The sequence below is a fragment of the Delphinapterus leucas genome, chromosome 20 (assembly GCF_059928025.1).
Source record: "Delphinapterus leucas isolate spDelLeu-1000000601 "Yukka" chromosome 20, BTC_Dleu_Yukka2, whole genome shotgun sequence".
Lineage (NCBI taxonomy): Eukaryota > Metazoa > Chordata > Mammalia > Artiodactyla > Monodontidae > Delphinapterus > Delphinapterus leucas.
The window spans coordinates 5,325,772-5,346,686 of NC_143148.1; the positions used below are offsets into that span (position 1 = coordinate 5,325,772).

At 40.8% G+C, this 20,915-nt stretch overlaps 1 protein-coding gene across 1 annotated transcript; it reads right to left on the minus strand.

The window, feature by feature from the left end:
• Positions 1–794: 794 nt before the first annotated feature.
• On the minus strand, positions 795–19,768 carry LOC111180992 (uncharacterized). The gene is made up of 4 exons (XM_022585952.2): positions 19,693–19,768; positions 17,720–17,800; positions 12,586–12,712; positions 795–7,701 (listed from the first exon to the last, which is right to left on the minus strand). The coding sequence occupies exons 2-4, from the start codon at positions 17,732–17,734 to the stop codon at positions 6,230–6,232; spliced, it is 1,614 nt and encodes a 537-aa protein (XP_022441660.2). The 5' UTR covers positions 17,735–17,800; positions 19,693–19,768; the 3' UTR covers positions 795–6,229.
• Positions 19,769–20,915: the final 1,147 nt, after the last annotated feature.

Sequence of the window (20,915 nt, forward strand, 5' to 3'; positions counted from 1 at the left end):
TATTTATCAGATTATAAATATGAATAATTTTTCAAGAGGCTTTTTGAAAGGCTATTAAAAAAGTTAAGTTATAGTAATAAGCATTATATCTCAACTGTTATAAAATTCCATTTTGTGAAGCCTATATGATACATATGCATGATATATATTTATTTATTGAACTATGGTTGATTTACAATATGACATTCACTGCACGTGCACAGCATAGTGATTCAGAATTTTCATAGATTATAAAACTTATTACAAAATAATCGCTATGATTCCCTGTGCTGTGCAATATATTGTTTAAGATATTGCTTATCTATTTTATACAAAGTATTGATAGCTTGGCTCTCTCAATCCCATACTCTTATCTTGCCCTTCCCCTCCTCCCTCGCTTCACAGGTAACCTAGTTTGTTTCCTCTGTGAGTGTGTCCTGTTTCACTATATACATTCATTTCTTTTCTAGATTCCACATTTAAGTGATATCAAGTAGTATTTGTCTTTCTCTGTCAGACATATTTCACTTAGCGTAATATGCTCTAGGTCCACCTATGGTGCTGCAAATGGCAGAATTTCATTCTTCTTTGTGGCTGAGTAATATTTCATTGTAGATACATGTACCACTTCTTCTTTAATCCATCTTTTTCCTTTTTTTATGACTTAAAAATTTTTTTTATTTATTTTGGGCTGCGTTCGGTCTTCATTGCTGCTCACGGGCTATCTCTAGTTGCCGCGACCGGGGGCTACTCTTCGTTGCGGTGCATGGGCTTCTCATTGCAGTGGCTTCTCTTGCTGTGGAGCACACGCTCTAGGTGCACGGGCCTCAGTAATTGTGGCACGTGGGCTCAGTAGTTGTGGCACACGGGCTTAGCTGCTCTGCGGCATGTGGGATCTTCCCGGACCAGGGATCGAACCCGTGTCCCCTGCATTGGCAGGCGGCTTCTCAACCATTGCACCACCAGGGAAGCCCTAATCCGTCTTTTTCTTGATGGACATTTGGGTTGCTCCCATATACTGGCTACTGTAAATAATGCTGCTATGAACATTGGGATGCACGTATCTTTTCAAATTAGTGCTTCCATCATTTTCAGATATATACCGAGGAGTGGAATTCCTGGATCAAATGGTAGTTCTATTTTTAGTTTCCTGAGGAAGCTCATTTTGTGAGTCATATATTTCATTATTATTTTTAAAAACACACTTTGCCCAATTTATTTCATTTGCATTTCTTCCGTTTTACTTCACTGAAATGCCTGGAGGATGCATAAATCAAGGGGTTGTTTTAAGATTTGTGTGGCATGTACACAGAGAAATGACAGATGCAATGTATGAATTCTATAACCATGAAGACAGAATCTCCTCACATTTCAAGTTTATTGAGAGAACTGGAATAGTACCAGGTAATGAACTAGTCTCACAGTGCATAGCAAGAGACTTATTGCTAATGTGCAGGTGCATCACTGGTATTTTATTTTTATGATTATGAAGATTATTATTTTTTTTTTTAGCCAGGCTGTATGGTATGTCGGATCTTAGTTCCCAAACCAGGAATTGAACCCACGTCCCTTGCATTGGAAGCATGGAGTCTTAACCACTGGACTGCCAGGGAAGTCCCTAACACTGGCATTTTGGAAACATGGTCTGTTAATTTTACCTTAAAAATGTCTCTCTCACAGAAACAGACTCATAGAGATAGAAAATAGACTTGTGGTTGCCAAGGGGGGATCGAGAGGGAGAGGGATGGACTGGGAGTTTGGGGTTAGCAGATGCAAACTATTACATGTAGAATGGGTAAACAAGGTCCTACTGTATAGCCCAGGGAACTAAATTCAATATCCTGTGAGAAACCATAATGGGAAAGAATACTTAAAAAAAGACGGTCTATATGTGTATAACTGAGTCACTTTGCTGTACAGCAGAGATTGACACAACTTTGTAAATCAACTATACTTCAATTAAAAAAATAAGGTATCTCGGGGCTTCCCTGGTGGCGCAGTGGTTGAGAGTCCGCCTGCCGATGCAGGGGACACGGGTTCGTGCCCCGGTCCGCGAAGATCCCACATGCCGTGGAGCGGCTGGGCCCATGAGCCATGGCCGCTGATCCTGCGCGTCCAGAGCCTGTGCTCCGCAACGGGAGAGGCCACAGCAGTGAGAGGGCCGCGTACCGCAAAAGACAAACAAACAAATTATTTATTTATTTTGGCTGCGCCAGATTCTAGTTGCAACAAGCGGGATCTTTAGTTGCAGCACGGGGGCTTCTTAGTTGCGGCATGAGAACTCTTAGTTGAGGCATGCGTGTGGGATCTAGTTCCCTTACCAGGGACTGAACCCAGGCCCCTCCATTGGGAGCGCAGAGTCTTACCCACTGGACCACCAGGGAAGTTCCATTTCTTTTTTTGATCGAAGGATAGCTGATTTACAATATTGTATGAGTTTCAGGTGTTCCACAAAGTGCTTCAGTTATATAAATTTTTTTCAGATTAATCTCCATTGTAGGTTATTCCAAGTTAGTGAATGTAATTTTATATGCCATATGGTAAATCCTTGTTGCTTATCTATTTTATGTATAGTAGCAAGTCAATCCTATTTGAGCCTCTAGTACTTCACGGAAAATATTTAATGTTCCTTCCCCAATATTTAACATCTCAGAGTTATGATATAGCAGTTATATTACTATATAGAGTCTAATATTAAAATATATTTGGAGGTGATATTAGAGTATTTCCCAACTAGAAGCCTTTTGTATATTTCTCACATTCAGGTACGATGGCATGGATAAAAAACATCTCAAAATGGATTCCTTTACCTCTTACCCTGATACTGGAATCAGAATAACTACATCACAATTGGAGAGGGAATTCTCTGGCAGTCCAGAGGTTAGGACTTGGCACTTTCACTGTGAGGGCACCGGTTCAATCCCTGGTCAGGAAACTAAGATCCCACAAGCTGCGGGGCACAGCTAAAAAAAAAAAAAAACTGGAGAATGATTTAAGTGTGTTTAGAATCAGACACAGCAGAAAGGAAAGAAATCTGTGAGTTAGAAAACACAAGGGCTCTAAAAACTTTCCTTGACATTCTGAACATCAGAGTAGCCCAGTGTTACATGGAATATTACCCTATCACGATAAAGAAGAAAGTCTTTTGATATAATCTGTCCCCGACACCTTTTCCCTTTACTTTTTTTCTCTATTCAAGAGGGAAATATGAAATTTGAAATTTCATATTATTAAAATTACGGTGGCCATTTAATGCAACTGGCTAATAATCTTCCATGAAAATGAGACAAAACCTAACATTGAAGAGGGTTTTGCCTCTCAGCCGCCTTCGTCATCCCGCAGCCAGGTTGCTATGAAGACACTGAAGACTTTAAGTGCTCACGGCGGTAGAAGGGGCAGAGGACCTATCACACCGCCCACGGCACCCTCTGGACTTCCTGTTTGGTGAGAATGATAAATTTCCTTCTTTCAGTTACTACCTGAGAAACAGAATTATTATTTTGTCACGGGTGTGGAATGGAGCACGAATGAAAGAATCCTAAACTTAAAATGTGGATGAAAAATACTTCATAAAGACATCTCTTCACTGATGAGTTAGATCTGTTGAGCCCATGTGGGAGAAAATTTCACGGCGTGTGAATAAATCATACTGTGAGAATTTATGACAAATGTTCAGAACGTTCAGGTGTAATGTTAATGGAGTAAAGAATGTGAGGCCACAAATGCAATACAATTACACGTTTATCTGACCATCTGACTTACTGACCTATGAGCCGATGCATTACACAAACCTTCTTTGCACTGATAAATGCATTCACTCACCTGTCAGTTGGGAATGCTTCCAGTCACTGGATATCTAGCAGGAAACAAAATCAATACACTGCCTTCAAGGAGCATACATTTTCTACAAGGGAAAGTCAGCAATAATTAAATCAGATATGATGGTGTTAAGTACGATGAAGGTGTACACGTACAGTGAGAGAGTGACAGGGTGTCCTAATGTAAACAACGTGTTCAGGAAATGCCCACGTGATATAAGAAGATATCTGAATAAAATCATGAATTAATTGAAAGAGTGTCATGCAAGTACACATGGGGACCATGAGACAAAGAAGGTAAGTGGCTTCTGGCATCCAAGAAAGGCAAGAAAACAAATTCTGCCCTGGAATATCCAGAAGGAGCACAGTGCTTTGGATCATTTTACACATCTCGCCTCCAGAACCACAGGAGAATAAATCTGTGGTCCTTCAAGGCCCTCAGTTTGTGGTAATTTGTTACAATAGAAACAGAAAATTTAATAAATTAATGTATGTAGAGAATCAAAACAATCTATACAAATTTCTAGAAAAAGTATAATTTGCAAGGTGTCAGGGTACAATGTGCAAAAATCCACTGTAATTTTATACCCATGCAATTTACAAATGGAAATTAAAATTAAATATATAATACAATGTTTGCTCAAAAAAGTAAAAGTAGAAGGAAAATGTGTAAATCTAACAAAGTAAGGACTTTTATGCTGAAACCTACAACTGTAATGAAACAAAATGACCTTCTATTTAGGTCATCTGAGTGAAACATACCATATTCATTGAATTGTTAACAAAATATACCAGATTAATTGACTGGAAGATACAACATAAAAATTATATTAAAACGCCCCAAATTGACATATATGTTTAATGTGTTTTCAATCAAGATTTCTGTAGATTCAAACAAGATTTTTCTAAAAATAATAGGGAAAGGCAAAAGAACTAGAAGAGCTAAAATACCTGAAAAATACTGAAGTGGCTGGAATCACTCCACATGACTTCAAGATTTCTAATATAGTGACAGTTATCAAGACTGTGTGGGATTTGTGCAGTGACAGACAAATAGACTAATGGAACAGAATGTGGAAACCAGAAAGAGCCCTACATCAGTGCCGTTAACCCTTGAACAGCACAGGTGTGAGCTGTGTGGATTCAATTATATGGGCATTTTTTCCAATAAATACTACTACAGTACTACAGGATCTGTGGCCGGTTGAATCTGAGGATGCGGAACCACGGATAGAGAGGGACAACATTAAGTTATACGTGAATTTACAACTGGTCATGAGTCTAAAATCCTAACTCCATGCCTTGTTCAAAGGTCAAGTGTACTTCCAACCACTTTTTGACAAAGGTACTCAGCCAATTCAATGAAGGAAGGACTTTCCAACACTGGTGCTAATCAATGAAATATTCAAAGAAGAAAAAAAAAAAGAGATCTCCATTTAAACTTTACATCTGTACAAATATTAGCTCAAAGTTAAAGCTTTAAAATAAAGTTTAAAACTTTATTCTATAAGAGATTTAGGAAAAACGGTATAGAATAAAATCTTCAGAATCCAGAACTTGATGCAGAGTTCTCAGACAGGTCACAAGAGCATGACCCAAAGAGAATGTATCTGGGATGAATGTTTCCATGAAAACAAGACAGAATCTTAAAATGAAAAGGCTTTTTGCCCTCCACCTTCACCCTTCTCAGTCATACAGCAGTCACGTTACTATAGGAAGGTGAGGACCAAGTGCTCATGGATGAAGAAGGAGCAGAGGACCCATCACACCCCACACTACACCCTCTGGACTTCTGTTAGGTGAAAAGGATGATGCTCCCACTTCTTTTTGGTCACTGTTCTCCCGGTGGTCTGTCACTCAACTATAAATTGTCTTACCTGAGGAATAAGATTATTATTTCACATTCGTGGCATTTGTGAGGTAATCTCCAGAATGAGTTCTTTAATTAATAAATTTCTCCTCTTAAGGCCTGGCCACAATAAATGCATTTATCTGGTTGCTATTCAGAATGAATTTTCTAATGAAGCGTAAGATGTGGGTGCCTGATAGAAGCCTCGTCATATCACTATATTATTAAAGTCTCTCACCAGTATGGATTACCTGATGGTAAGTTAGGCTTGACACAACACTGAAGGATTTGCCACACTCATTACATTTGAAAAGATTTTCTCCAGTATAAAATATTTGGCAGATCTTAAGGTATGAATTTGGACTGAAGACGTTGAGATACTCATTACATTTGTAAGGTTTCTCTCCACTACGGATTATCTGATAGAAAGTGAGGCTTGCAGGCACAAAATCTTTGCCATATTCATGACGTTTGCTCAGCTTCTCCCCACTATGAATTCTCCAATGAATTGTAAGGTGTAAATTTTGAATGAAGACCTTCCCACATAGGTCACATTTACACGGTTTCTCTCACGTATAAATTATCAGATATTTAGTGAGGGTTGAGATCTGAGTAAAGGCATTTCAACTCCATTAAAGTTGAAAGGTTTCTCTACATTATGTATTCTCTGATGAATTGCAAAAAGTGAATTTCGACTGAAGACCTTCCCACACTCATTACATGTGTAAGGTTTCTCTCCAGTATGAACTCTCTGATGCTTTCCAAGGTTTGGCTTTTGAGAAAAGAACCTGCCACACTCATTACATTTGTAAGGTTTCTCTCCAGTATGAATTCTCTGATGACTTTCAAGATTTGAATTTCGATTGAAGACCTTGCCACACACATTACATTTGTAAGACTTCTCTTCATTATGAACTCTCTGATGCTTTGTAAGGTATGCCTTTTGATTAAAGAATTTGCCACACTCGTTACATTTATAGGGTTTCTCTCCCGTATGAATTCTCTGATGACTTACAAGATTTGAATTTTGACTGAAGACCTTGCCACACACATTACAGTTGTAAGGTTTCTCTCCAGTATGAATTCTCTGATGACTTGCAAGATTTGAATATTGATTAAAGACCTTGCCACACTCTTTACATTTGTAAGGTTTTTCCCCGGTATGAATTCTCTGATGTCTTCCAAGATGTGAATTTTGACGAAAGACCTTACCACACTCATTACATTTGTAAGGTTTCTCTCCGTTATGAATTCTCCGATGGATTCTAAGGCATGAATTTTGACTAAAGACTTTGCCACACACATCACATTTACATAATTTCACTCCTGTATGGATTACCTCGTGTGTGGAGAGGTGAGAGCCACGATTAAAGGTTTTGCCACACTCATTACATTGGTAAGGTCTCTCTCCGGTATGAATCCTCTGATGACGTTTAAGGGAGGAATTCTGACTACACACTTTGCTACATACATCACACTTATACAGTTTCTCTCCGGTATGGCTCATCTGATGTCTACGGAGGGATGAGCCATGATTAAAGCTTTTGCCACAGTCATTACATCTGTAAGTTTTCTCACGAGTATGAGTTGTCCAATGACTTACAAGGTGTGACTTTAGACGAAAAACATTGCCACATACCCCACATTTATATAACTTCTCTCCCGTATGGATTATCTGGTGTCTGCGGAGGGATGAGCCATGATTAAAGGCTTTGCCACACTCATTACATTTGTAAATATCGTTCTTAAATACATGCAATTCATCCTGAAAGCTTAATGTAAGCCTATTTTCAATGGGCTTCTTTCCTGAATTCCACCTACTATGTCGATCTCTTCTGTGAGTTACATTTTCCTTACAGGCTACAGACATTCCTTTGTAATTTCTTTCATCATCCTTCCACTGACACCCAAAGTCATCTTCCTGGATTTCCGTGAAGTAAAAATGTTTCATTTCATGGCTTTTCTGTCTTTCCAACATCACTGTTTGGAATACTTCTCCTCTATCACTGTTTGCGCTTGGTTGTAATTTCTTGATCACATGTATGTGAGAGATATCTACAAGATACAAAGAACCATAAGGTGTATTATTCATTACAATTCATGAGTAAATGTTTAATGTTGAATATATGATATTAAACCAAAAGTATGTAATTCCCCAGTGGTCCAGTGGTTAGGGCTCTGCACTCCCACTGCAGGGGGCACGGGTTTGATCCCTAGTCCAGAAACTAAGATGCCTCAAGCCACACAGCATGGCCAAAATAAAGTAAAATAAACACAAAGTAATACTTATGTCCAAAAAGGTTATGAAACTTCCCAATCATGACCTTAAAAATTTTAGGAACACTAAAAGAATAGGACTCTTTTTTTTTTTTTTTTTTTTTTTTGCGGTACGCGGGCCTCTCACTGCTGTGGCCTCTCCCGTTGCGGAGCACAGGCTCCGGATGCGCAGGCTCAGCAGCCATGGCTCACGGGCCCAGCCGCTCCGCAGCATGTGGGATCATCCCGGACCGGGGCACAAACCCGTGTCCCCTACATCGGCAGGCGGACTCTCAACCACTGCGCCACCAGGGAAGCCCCAAGAATAGGACTCTTTACTAAAGAAAGAGTGACTACATGTAATTCAAATTAATATTATGGTAGCCTAGTTCTAACATCCTATAACAAAAACATTCACACTAGATAAACTTATGTTAGCTCTTGAAGAAACAACATTTTTCCACCAAAACATATACCAATTAACAATAAACATACTGTGGTCTCATAAATGAGGATGCAAAAAATATTATACTATACATATATTCTGCATACTGTGGTACATAAATAAATGCTAAAGAACATACAATGTACTGTAATGGTACATAATCCAAAACAGACTTACCTAATGAATAATTTAAATAACTAGCAGTATAGAATTACAAAATACAGCATATAGAAGATGAAGAATTTGATAACACAATTTTTCAAAAAATATTTTTCTAAATATCTGCCCCATGAAGAATACACATTTCACTACATTAACAAGTGGCACATGTCAGCTGTATTCTATAATAAATGCTGAAAAACCATCATATATAAATTACAATTAAAAATTAATAAATGGGGCTTCCCTGGTGGTGCAGTGGTTAAGAATCCACCTGTCAATGCAGGGGACACAGGTTCGAGCCCTGGTCCGGGAAGATCCCACATGCCGCGGAGCAACTAAGCCCCGTGCGCCACAACTACTGAGCCCGTGTGCCTAGAGCCCATGCTCTGCAACAAGAGAAGCCACCGCAATGAGAAGCCCGCACACTGCAACGAAGAGTAGCCCCCGCTCACCGCAACTACAGAAAAGCCTGCTCACAGCAACAAAGACCCAGTGCAGCCAAGAATAAAATAAATAAAATTTTTAAAACACCAAAAAAATTAATAAATGAACTATTCTAGAGTTACCTAACCTAATAGCCAATAAACAGAGCAATTCCCTACCTTCACAGAGCACTTAAATTCTCCAGTTCATTGCCTCTAAAATATATGTAATAAAGAGTGAGCAATTTGTATATTTATTAACTAGGGTCAGACACAGCGTTGTTTAGAACTGGAGATGAAAAGCATACAAGATATGATACAAAGTGATATGACAATAAACATGACAGAATATTAATATAACTATTTATAAAACGTAACTTTTCAATCTTTACTATAAAACATACAAGATTCTAAGCCATCTAATGGCACTAATTTGTTTAAAAGGCTTGAGGGAAATCAACACAATTTTTAAAATCAGGGAAGTAGACTCGCACGTTTATGTACATGACTGCAATTGATATAGAAAGGACTGAGAGAAACAGGATTTGAACCTGAACTTCCAAACTAAGACAACATATTCTCAAGCATGACTGCCCACCCAGGCAGTACAGATTACAAAATATTAAAACAAATACCAGGAGTTTAAAAAGAAAACTCCAAGACAGACGCAAAAGAAGGGAGCCGTGTAACTGACAATGTTATTCAGCCACCACTCCTGAAAATGGTTTCTGAATCATCACAGCTGCACATAGTGATTTCGGTCATGTCACGAGAAAGTTATTCGACAGAAAAAGAGGCGTCATTTTTACAGCCTGAGTAATGTGGAAGGTGGAGGGATGGGTGAAGGAGTGCTGCGGAAATTGAGACAATCAGGGGAACAACATAAATACGTGAGCAAATAACAGTGGTTCCGTCTACGTCAAAGTACCATGTCAGGAAAGGTCAGGTCTGAGAAAGGGCATGAGTGGAGCACAGGGTATATGCATATTGGGAGCACAGCTTGTGACTGTCTATCTGTGTGAATATAACTGTACAAGAGGAGAGCGGCCAAGATAGCGGAGTGGAAGGACCCTAAGCTCACCTCATCTCAGGAGCACACCCAAATGACAACAACCATGGCTGAAAAAGACTGAAACCTACTAGAAACCTACCAGAACATAAAGAAACCTACCAGACATAAAGAAAAAACCACAAGGAGATACGTAGGAGGGGGAGGACCCATGATACCACCAAATCCCATACTTTGTGTGGGTGACAGACAAACTGGAGAATAATTGTATTACCGAGGTCTTCCCACAGGAGTGCGAGTTCTGAGCCCCACGTCAGACCCTCCAGCCCTGGGGTCTGGCATCAGGAAGAGGGGAACTTGGACAAAGTTTTCCTGGGATAAATTCCTACATCATTTCCTGAGGCTCATAGGGGATGGTCCTTAGTATTTGGAAACAAGATTGTCACAGTGCCCCTAAGAGAGGCTTTTGTGACAGTCCTCAAAGCCAGAAAAAAAACGGGAAAGGCTTCTCAGTCAGGCTCTCGTGATACTTTCTATCTCGTGTCCTACAACACGCAGACCACTCTACTGAGAAGCTTCAAGTGGTGACTTACTGTGGAGCAGGAAAATATTACAGCATATGAGGGAAAGCATTCTCCAACAAAAATTTCCTGTCACCCAGTAAACCCACTCCACAGAGAGTCCATTCGTAGCTGTCTGCTACAGGTGTATTATCACAGCAAAGAAACTGGATGAAATTTCAGACTCTAGGAATATGTATTTCAAAAGCAAGTTTCAAAAGGCAAAATCATGCAAGCTTAGAAGAATATGAAATCAGGAGAGTCTACATTACGGACTTGGTAGAGCAGTACAAGAGCGAAAACAATACAAGATATGGGGGTCAGATATTACAGCCCTCGAGAAGAAACCATGCGTTCTATCCAAGATGCCAAACTGAGAGCCTGAAGGATTCACATATTCCCCCCGTGAGGGACTGGGAAATAAAAAGAGGATCTCTCTGTCCACTGTCTTTATAGTTTTGCTCTGTAAAAATTACACAAGATCCAATCTACCTCTCTGTTTCACACACCCCTGAAGTGTGCGGCAAAATCAGAACAGAAGAAATGGATGTGAAATCTAAACAAGCAGATGGGGTTTGAGACAGCTCCATGCCGGTTCTGAGGTGCCAGATGGAATGAAAGAGCAGCCAGTGTTTTCCCATCTTCTGATTAGGTCATATAAGAACACAAATAGGGATAAAACTGAGAAAGGCCCAGAGACTGGAGTCTGGAGGCATCAACTCTTATGATATGGACTGAGAACTGAGCATCCAATGAAATCAAGTACAGAAAGAGAAATGAAGGGGGCAAAAGATGCCTTTAAAACAACCCTCTTCACGCTCCTCAAAGTCAAGTAAAATCTAGTTCACAGGGGCCAGATGGCAGAGCATAGATCATGATAAAGACTTTACCCTTTGGGCTTCCCTGGTGGCGCAGTGGCTAAGAATCTGCCTGCCAATGCAGGGGACACGGGTTCGAGCCCTGGTCCGGGAAGATCCCACATGCCGTGGAGCAACTAAGCCTGTGCACCACAACTACTGAGCCTGTGCTCTAGAGCCTGTGAGCCACAACTACTGAGCCCACGTGCCACAACTACTGAAGCCTGCGAGCCTAGAGCCCGTGCTCCGCAACAAGAGAAGCCACCGTCATGAGAAGCCCGTGCACCACAACGAAGAGCAGCCCCCGCTCGCCGCAACTAGAGAAAGCCCATGCGCAGCAACGAAGACCCAATGCAGCCAAAAATAAATCAATAAAAATAAATAAATTAAAAAAAAAAAAAAGACTTTGCCTTTGTCTCTGATGGGGCTGCAGCCCCACCAGAGGGTGAAAACATTTTACATGTTGAATGACAGAATGATAACCCAGGAATAAGAAAAATGTCCTCTCAGAGTCCACAATAAATAAACTTCTATTTTCGGAAAGAACTCTCCCACTTGGGTAGAGTTACCCAAAGACTACTAATGCTGCCGCTTCTTGTCTGACCTTCTGAGACCTAACCTGTGTTCACACTTTTGATAAATTCCCACCCCCTTGGTGTTTTGCTATTTTCACATCACTCTTCAGAAGCTAGGGCTCTTCCTCTTGTTCCAAAATGCAAATAATATTCAGATCAGAAATAGAAATTTCTGCTTCTCAAAAGAAATAAATAAGATCTGTGGCTCTTCCAGAATCCCAGCTCTTTGTTCAGCTGAGGAGTGAGGACATGACGGGTGGGTCTGGAAAAATATTTCACCGATTGCTCCACCACTTGCCTCCTTCTGAATGCAGAGGGAACAGTGTGATATGCAGATAATTAGCTCTCTTCCAAGAAGTAGTGAATCGAAAGCAGAGGGGTAGAAAAAAGAGAATTCGTTATTTGAAAAGTTTGCCCTGAGCTTTATAAATACTTAAGCTCTGGAACAACGCCTGACGTATCATGAAATGGATAGATCATTTGCAGAAAAGTGAAGCTTAAACTCATGATACCACATCATGAAGCTTTTCATATCTGAGTCAACAGGGATTTCAGATCAGTCAAACAAAACAAGGGCTCCCAAGGGGCACAGAGGGAAAATGCAAAGATACCCAAAAGGCATATCCCAACTTCTGAAGGGAAGTTATCCTCACCCAGGGAGATCAGGTTGCTGTAGGTCTCCAACATCACATCCACATAAAAGGCCTTCTGATCAGGGTCCAGGCATTCCCACTCCTCCCGAGAGAATTCTATGGCCACATCCTTGAATGTCAACGGTGCCTGAAATGAAAACATATCTCATCAAGGGGCCATGAAGAGAGTTCTTATTATCACACAAAATGAGAAGAGGAGAGAGTGGTAAGGATCAATTCAGTGGAAGTATGTAGTCTGACGGATCCATGTAAAGGTATTTAGGGAAATTATGGGTCTCTAATTTTAATTTCTTATGCCTTTTCATAGCAATTATGATATCCTCCAATCAATGTAGATTTTTCATTTTTCCAGACAACACACGAAAAACTTAGAAATAAAATTCAATAACAGGTTGTCTATGCAGAAGTGTTACATATTACGTTTTACACACTGCGTGATATTCAAAATCTAAATGAGCTACAGTATCAGTGGTGCCTTGAGAGATGACAAAGTCCACAGTGGCTTTACAGAAAGGTCAAAATCTGCAATTATGATAATGATAACAAGAGCAATGACTAGAAGTGTTGGAACAATTCCTGTATGCTAAATATCATTCTAAATAAATTCTTTACATGTATGAAATTGTTATAAACATAAAAGCTCATTAGAGATGACCTGTTCCAATCTTACAAAGGATAGTACTGTGTCAGCTCACACACAGATGCACATAAAATATTAGTAATCGTATTGTTATTTAAACCATTAACACAATACTGTAGAAAAAATTCGAGGCCAAGGAATACATTTAAGATATAATTTCAAATGCAAAAAGATAGGTTTGAAATAATGATGTCTTTATCAAAACCATGGACTTGCACTTCCATGCACTCATGCACACACATGTAAACACACAATTAATTGAAAAGGCAGGAGTTCCCTGGTGGTCCAGTGGTTAGGTCTCGGCAATTTCACTGCTGTGGCCCTGGGTTCAATCCCTAGTTGGGGAACTAAGATCCCTCAAGCTGCTTGGCTTGGACAAAAAAAAAAAAAAAAAAAAAAAGATAGGAGTTGTCTATTGACATATTTTTGGATAACATTTTCTGTTATCATTTTCATCCACATTTATTTCAGCATTTTCGAAGAACAAGAAAGTATTACCTATACTTAATTTACTTCATCAACATTATTCTATAGTAGTCTAGTAAAAGAAAAATGGTACAAACATAAAGAGAAGAACACAAAACTTTTAACTCCTATCTCTATACAACACCTAAATTGAAGAATATAAGTACAATTTTATCCACTAAAATTAAAATAGGTAGGTATTAACAAATGCAGAACAGAGTTTGTGTATTCCACTTATAAAACATTGACTCAAAATTAGAAGTTATTACTGTTATACATTAATTTAACATATTAAGAAAAAGACTTATCACAATAATAAAGTTAAAAACTTCCTGGAGAATTAAAAATCATGACAAAAAGGAATATAGAAAAAAGATATTGTTATGAAGCAAGAACATTTCACCAAACATTAAAATCAGAAGGAAACCCTCAATGCTTTCCCTCTGGAGTTACAGTGGAGTGAAGGGAGCTGGCCAGGGCTCCTGCCTTTCACCACTGTACAGTGTGCCTGAGCAGGGACCACCAGAGGAAGTAACAGGAGGAAAACAGGGAACAAGAGCGAGAGACACACAGAGAGTGCGTCAGAGCTGCAACTGTGAACATTCACAAATCTAAGGACATGGGAAGGTGAAAAGTGAAAGGATGGAAAAAGATATTCCATCCTAATGAGAGCAGGGGCGACTACACAATGTCAGACAAAATAAACTAAAGACAAAATCTGATACAAGAGACAAAGGACAATATATACTATTAAAAGAATCAATTCCCCAATAAGCTATAATAATTTTAAGTACTTATATATCTAACATTAGAGCTCCCTCCAAAAATGAAGGAAACATGAACAGAAACAAAGAGAGAAATAGCAGCACAATAAACCTATGAGACTTTAACATCCCAGTTTTTTCGATGGGTGGAACCAAAGAGAACATCAATAAGGGAACAGAGGACTTGAACAACACTATAGACCGACTGGACCTAACAGACATGTACAAATCACTCTACCCAACAACAGCAGAAAACACACACTTCTCAAGAACAAATAAAACATTCTCCATGAGAGACCACGTGTTAGGACATAAAAGAAATCTTAACAATTTTAAGAAGACTGAGAGCATAATGAATTTTCTCAAACCACAAAGCAATAAAATTAGAAATAAACAGCAGAATGAAAAGAGGAAAATCCCCAAAATGTGGAAATAAAACAACATATTCATAAATAACCAATGGGTCAAAGAAGAAATCACAAAGGAATTTTTAATATATCTGGATGAAAATGAAAACATACAAAAATTTATAAAATGTAGTGAAAGCTGTACTAACAGGGAAGTCAAATCAGAAATCTATTTTTACTACTCAAGGAAGTAGAGAAGAATAAACTAAAATCAAATTTAGCAAAAGGAGGAGCTTCCCTGGTGGCGCAGTGGTTAAGAATCCGCCTGACAATGCAGGGGACACGGGTTCGAGCCCTGGTCCGGGAAGATCCCACATGCTGCAGAGCAACTAAGCCCGTGCACCACAACTACCGAACCTGTGCTCTAGAGCCCGCGAGCCACAACTTCTGAGCCCACGTGCCACAACTACTGAAGCCCATGCACCTAGAGCCCATGCTCCCTAACAAGAGAAGCTTCTCACCTCAGTGAGAAGCCCGTACACCGCAATGAAGAGTAGCCCCAGCTCACCGCAACTACAGAAAGCTCATACGCAGCAACAAAGACCCAACGCAGCCAACAATAAATATATAAAATAAATTAAAAAAACAAACTGTAAGGGGTTCTATGAACAATAATGCTTACAAATTGCATAATCTAGAAGATACAGGTAAATTCATTGAAACATACAACCTATTAAGCTCTAATCTTTAAGTAATAAAAAAGTTGAAAAGAATTATAACTAGAGAGTTCAAGCAGTAATCTGAAATCTCGAACAAGGAAAAAGCCAAGACCAGATCGGTTCGCTGCATAATTCTACCAAACATTTACAGAAGAATTACCTCTAATCCTGATAAAAAGCTTCCAAGCTTCCGAAGAGCTGTAGAGGGAACACTGGCAAACTCATTCTATGGAGCCTGCATGATTCTATACCAAGCCCAGAGAAAGACACACGAAACACAGAAAACTACAAACCAATATCCCTCATGAATACTGAAAAATCCTCAACAAAATAGTACCAAACCAAATTCAGCAACACATTAAAATGACTTTACATCATGACCACGTGGATTTTATTACTATAAGCAAGGATGACTCAACATACAAAAATCAATTAATGTCATATACCACATTAACAGAATAAAGGAAAAAAACATATGATCGTCTCAATTGATGCAGAAAAATGCATTTCACAAAATTCAACTATGTTTCAAGATATAAAAACTCTGGGAATTCCCTGGCGGTCCAGTGGTTAGGACTTGGCACTTTCACTGCCGTGGCCCAGGTTCAATCACTGGTCAGGGAACTAAGGCCCCACCACAAGGCCAAAAAGAAAAAAAGAGAGATATAAACACTCAGCTAGAAAGCTTTCCTTCTCAGATCAGGAAGAAGGCAAGGATACACGCTCTCTGCACCACTGTCCAGCAAAGTACAGAAAGCCCTCACCAGAGAAATTAGACAAGAAAAAGAAAGTTACCCGAGTTGAAAAAAGTAAAATTATCTTTCTTCGTAGATGATAACTTTTATATGTAAAAACAGTAAAGATTCCACGAGGAAACTGCTACATCAGAAAACAAGTCTAGAAAAGTTGCAGGATACCAAAAGTCAATGCCCAAAAATCATGTGCATTCCTATACACAGTGAACAATGTCAATAGAAAATTAGAAAACAATCGTATTTCTAGAGCATCAAAGGGATAGAATACTTAGTAAGAAATTCACCAGGGAGGCAAAAGACTTGTACACTGAAAACTATTAAATGTTGCTAAAAGACGCACAAGGAGATACAAATAAATAAACATCCTATACACATGGATTGAAAGACTAAATATTCTTAAAATGACCCTATTACCAAAAGTGTTGTATAGATTCAATGTAATCCCTATCAAAAGTCCCATGGCAATTTTTGCAGAAATAGAAGTAACTATGCTAAGATTCATAGGGAATCTCCCAAATCTCCAAAATACCCTTGACAAAGAAGAAAAATAGAGGGCACCCTTTATGGATTTCAAGACATATCACGAAATAATCAAGATGGTGTGGTACTGGCATAAACAGATACGTAAAGTAATGCAACAGAATAGAACACGCAAAATTAATTTTGCATATACATAGAACGCACTTTCAAGGGTGCCAAGACCACGCAATAGAAAAAGGACAGTCTCAGTAACAAACGGTGCTGGGAAACCGGGTATCTACCAGCAAAAGTATAAAGCTGGAACCTTACCTGCATCAGAATGAGAAACTTCTATGTGTCAGAGGAGGCAACCAACAGCGAAAAGTAACCTCCAAGGACCGGAGGTGATGAAAATGGGTTAAGAATCTCCACGTATCAGAGATTTAGGTTGATTTCAAAGTTTAAAATCAATAATAGAATGAAACACCCTCTATCACTGATGTTATCTCTGAACTTTCCATTCCATTCCCCATCATTACGATTTTTAAATCAGTGACACATCCATTTCGGTTCTAATGCAGCATGAAAAGTCAGAAGGTATTTGCTGTAATTAGTCTGTTTGCTAAAATTTACCAGGCATAAGTGCATATTATTACCTGACTTACATGTACAGCTTCTTTATCCTGGTTTACAGAGAACAGTGCACTGAGATGGGGCCCCTCAACAATCCCTGCTGCCCAGTAGCACTGACACCGCGACACTTCACATGGGTGTGAAGCCCTGCCCAGGACTAGGCCCAGTGGAGCCTCTTCACAAGTCCCAGGTCACTGGGTCATGGGGAGACGGGATCTAAGTGGAGATGGCAGGCCTTGAGGGAAGGCCCTGGATGACTGTGAATGTACAGGTGGCAGACAAGATAAGCGAGTCCAAAGAAAGGCATCTCAGGAAGGACAGACTGAAGAATCAACAGAGAAAATGACTTTACCTGAGAAAGAGCCATTTCTGACTCCTTTTCTTTCCTCTTCCGGGCTTCTTCCTCAGGCAATAGGAGTCTTTAGAGGTCGATCTTGAAAGTTGGAAAGATGCTGTTTAATGCTTAGAATCGACACACCCCCTTCCTGACTCACAACCACACACAGAGGGAAGACCTCAGCATGAGGAACAGACGGTCCTCTGCTGCCCACTGTCCCAGGAGGGACTCAGGACAGTAACTCCCACACAGAGAACAACAAGTAAGTTCCTACACTTATTTTTTTTCAGTGCATGATAGATCTTTGAAGATCAAATAGTGTAGGTTATCCTTTTTTTATTGAATATATTTTTCAGATTATTTTCCATTATAGGCTATTATAAAATATTGAATACAGTTCCCTGTGCTATACAATAGGTCACTGTTGCTTTAATTATTCTATATATAGTAGTGTGTATCTGTTTATCCCAAACTCGCTATTTATCCCTCCCCCTCCTTCCACCTTTGGGAACCATAAGTTTGTTTTCAATGTCTGTTGAGTCTAGTTCTGTTTTGTAAATACATTCATTTGTACCATTTTTTTTAGCTTTCCCCATATAAGTGATATCATGTGTCTATTTGTCTGAGTTAATTCACTTAGTATGATAATCTCTAGGACTCTACCTGCACTACTATGTGTTTCCGTTTCATTGTTTATCTGTCTCCCTACTTCTTTCTACGTCTCTGCCTCTTTGCTCCCCTCTACTCTCCTGCTGTTTCTGCCCTCCTCTCTATTTATTTTCTCACTCCTGTCCTGCCCCACTCTGCAACCTGTTCCCCCTATTGATGATCTTTCTCCCTAACCTTTCGCATGACCTACATTTTTATGTATTTCTGCCTTTCTTCCCCCCATTTCTGTTCCCTCTCTGCCCTGTGTTTACACCCCTTCTCTCCCTGTTACACTCTCTTCCTCCCCACTCTCTGGCACCCCAGGTGGCTATGCTTCCTTCCTGCTCTCTCTGCTCTAGTAGTCCATATTTTTCCTCTCCTTCTCTCCCAGCACCATGATGCTCTGAAGGCCATGGTTCCACCTTTTATCCTCTCCCGGACCCTCTGTCTGAAACGCCTCACTATTGTCACCACCCTCCCACCACTGATCCAGAGCCCCTCACCCCTTGCTGCTCTCCAATCCCTGGAGATCCGGCTTTTTTAGTTACTTCTTTATTTAATTCACCTGCTACCTTCCAGGCTTAATCACTTTCACTTTACTGTCTATTTCCAAGTCCCTCTATGTTCCCATTGGTTCTCCCTCATTCTCTATCCTCCTCAGTTTTTCTGTTTCTCTCAGTCGCTCTCTGTCTCTGCTTCTCCTGATCCCCCTCGCCCCTGTATTTACGAGGATGGCGACTGAATAAGACGCCCGCATACTGTTAGAGACAGTTTGGAACTCGGGACCGAAGAACACTATGTGTCACAAGGCTGGCCCAGGTCACCTCCCCCTACACGGGGTCTGAGGAAGGGCTGACCAGGAAGGGGAGGCCTGCGGAGCAGAAAGACCAGTCTGAGTAAGAGGCGAGGACAGAGGGTCTAAGAGGGAGGGGGTCTCAGGAGAGGGGAGGACTCTCCAGAACCCCAGGACCGGGGAGAGGACGCGGCCTCTCCGGCAGCACTGCGGCCGGAGCTGCCCTACGGAGGCGGAGGGCGAGGCTGGGGAGCTCGAATCCACCTCACGGAAGAGGGCTTTACAAGCAAGGCGAAGGTACTAAAGGGTTTTAAGCAGGAAAATGTAGCGAAAGGCGGTGTCTACGTGGACTGAAGGCAGAAAAGGCAAGGGCTTCGGTACTGGAAGCAGAGAAATTTAAAACCCAAAGGGAAAAGGTCCACGATCTGTAACAGTGATGGGAGGAGGGGCGGGAGTGGGAATTTAAACACCGCAGTGACTCCAGCACCCTAAGGATGGAGTAAAGGGACCGCGAAGCACAGATTTAAACTAGAAAAGAGAAACTTACGTTCTGCAGTGTGACCTTCGTTGTAAGCATTCCGTTTCCGGGTCCGTAGAGAAGTGCGCATGCGCGTGGTGAAGAGGTGGGGCGGGGCCTGGGTGGAGCGCTAAGGACCGGGTTGCGGGGGGGAGGTGAGGGGAACCCAGGTGCAAGCAGGGACCAAGGGAGGGTGGGAAGGGGGCGGGCCCGGAAGGTGTTTGGAAGGTGCTTGTACTTGATGGGCTTAAGTTGCAGTCTGTAACAATTTTAACCTAAAGGTTATATTTGTGGGGACCAGTTATGTCGAAAACGAAGATGTTTCCTCTAAACAAGTAGAATATGGTTTAAATAAAAGCTATTTTCCCCAGTAGGTTGCTCTCGTGTCCTGCTAATGAGCCCAAAGGTATTTGTATTTCTGGAAATGTGGGTCTTCCAGAGTAGTTGACATGAGTCAGTGGTTGGATCCAGGAAGATTTTGTGCAATTAGAATTAATTTAAGAACTGAACTTGTGGGCTTCCCTCGTGGCGCAGTGGTTGAGAGTCCGCCTGCGGATGCAGGGGACATGGGTTCGTGCCCCGGTCCGGGAGGATCCCACATGCCGCGGAGCGGCTAGGCCCGTGAGCCATGGCTGCTGGGCCTGCGCGTCCGGAACCTGTGTTCCGCGGCGGGAGAGGCCATAACGGTGAGAGGCCCGCATACCGCAAAAAAAAAAAAAACAAAAACAAATGAACTTGTCTCTGTATTACACACTAGAATGAGAAATACAAAACTCTCCCTAGGTTGAATGGGCTATTTCATACTGACACCCTGCAGAACAGCTTCTCCGTTTCTACTCCCCTTTCACTGCAGAGGCCAAATTCAACAATTTGCTTAGTTCCAGAGACTCAGGGACAAGTCGTAGGGTCTGAGACTGGAGGACTAAGGCAAGTGATAATTTAGGTCAGTAACCGTTGCTTTAAAAAGAGCAAAACATTTTCAAAAATTGTTGTAAATTGGGACTTCCCTGGTGGTCCAGTGGTTAAGATTCTGTACTCCCACTGCAGGGGGCACGGGTTGCATCCCTGGTCAGGGAACTAAGATTCCGCATGCCTCACAGCGCGGCCTGAATAAAAAAATAAATATGTTTAAAAATTGTTATAAATTGTATTGTTCTTTCTTTTTGCTAACGGGTTTTAATTATTTGCTGTTTTAGCCTAAGTTACGCGGGCCTCCCGCTGCCGCGGCCTCTCCCGTGGCGGAGCACAGGCCC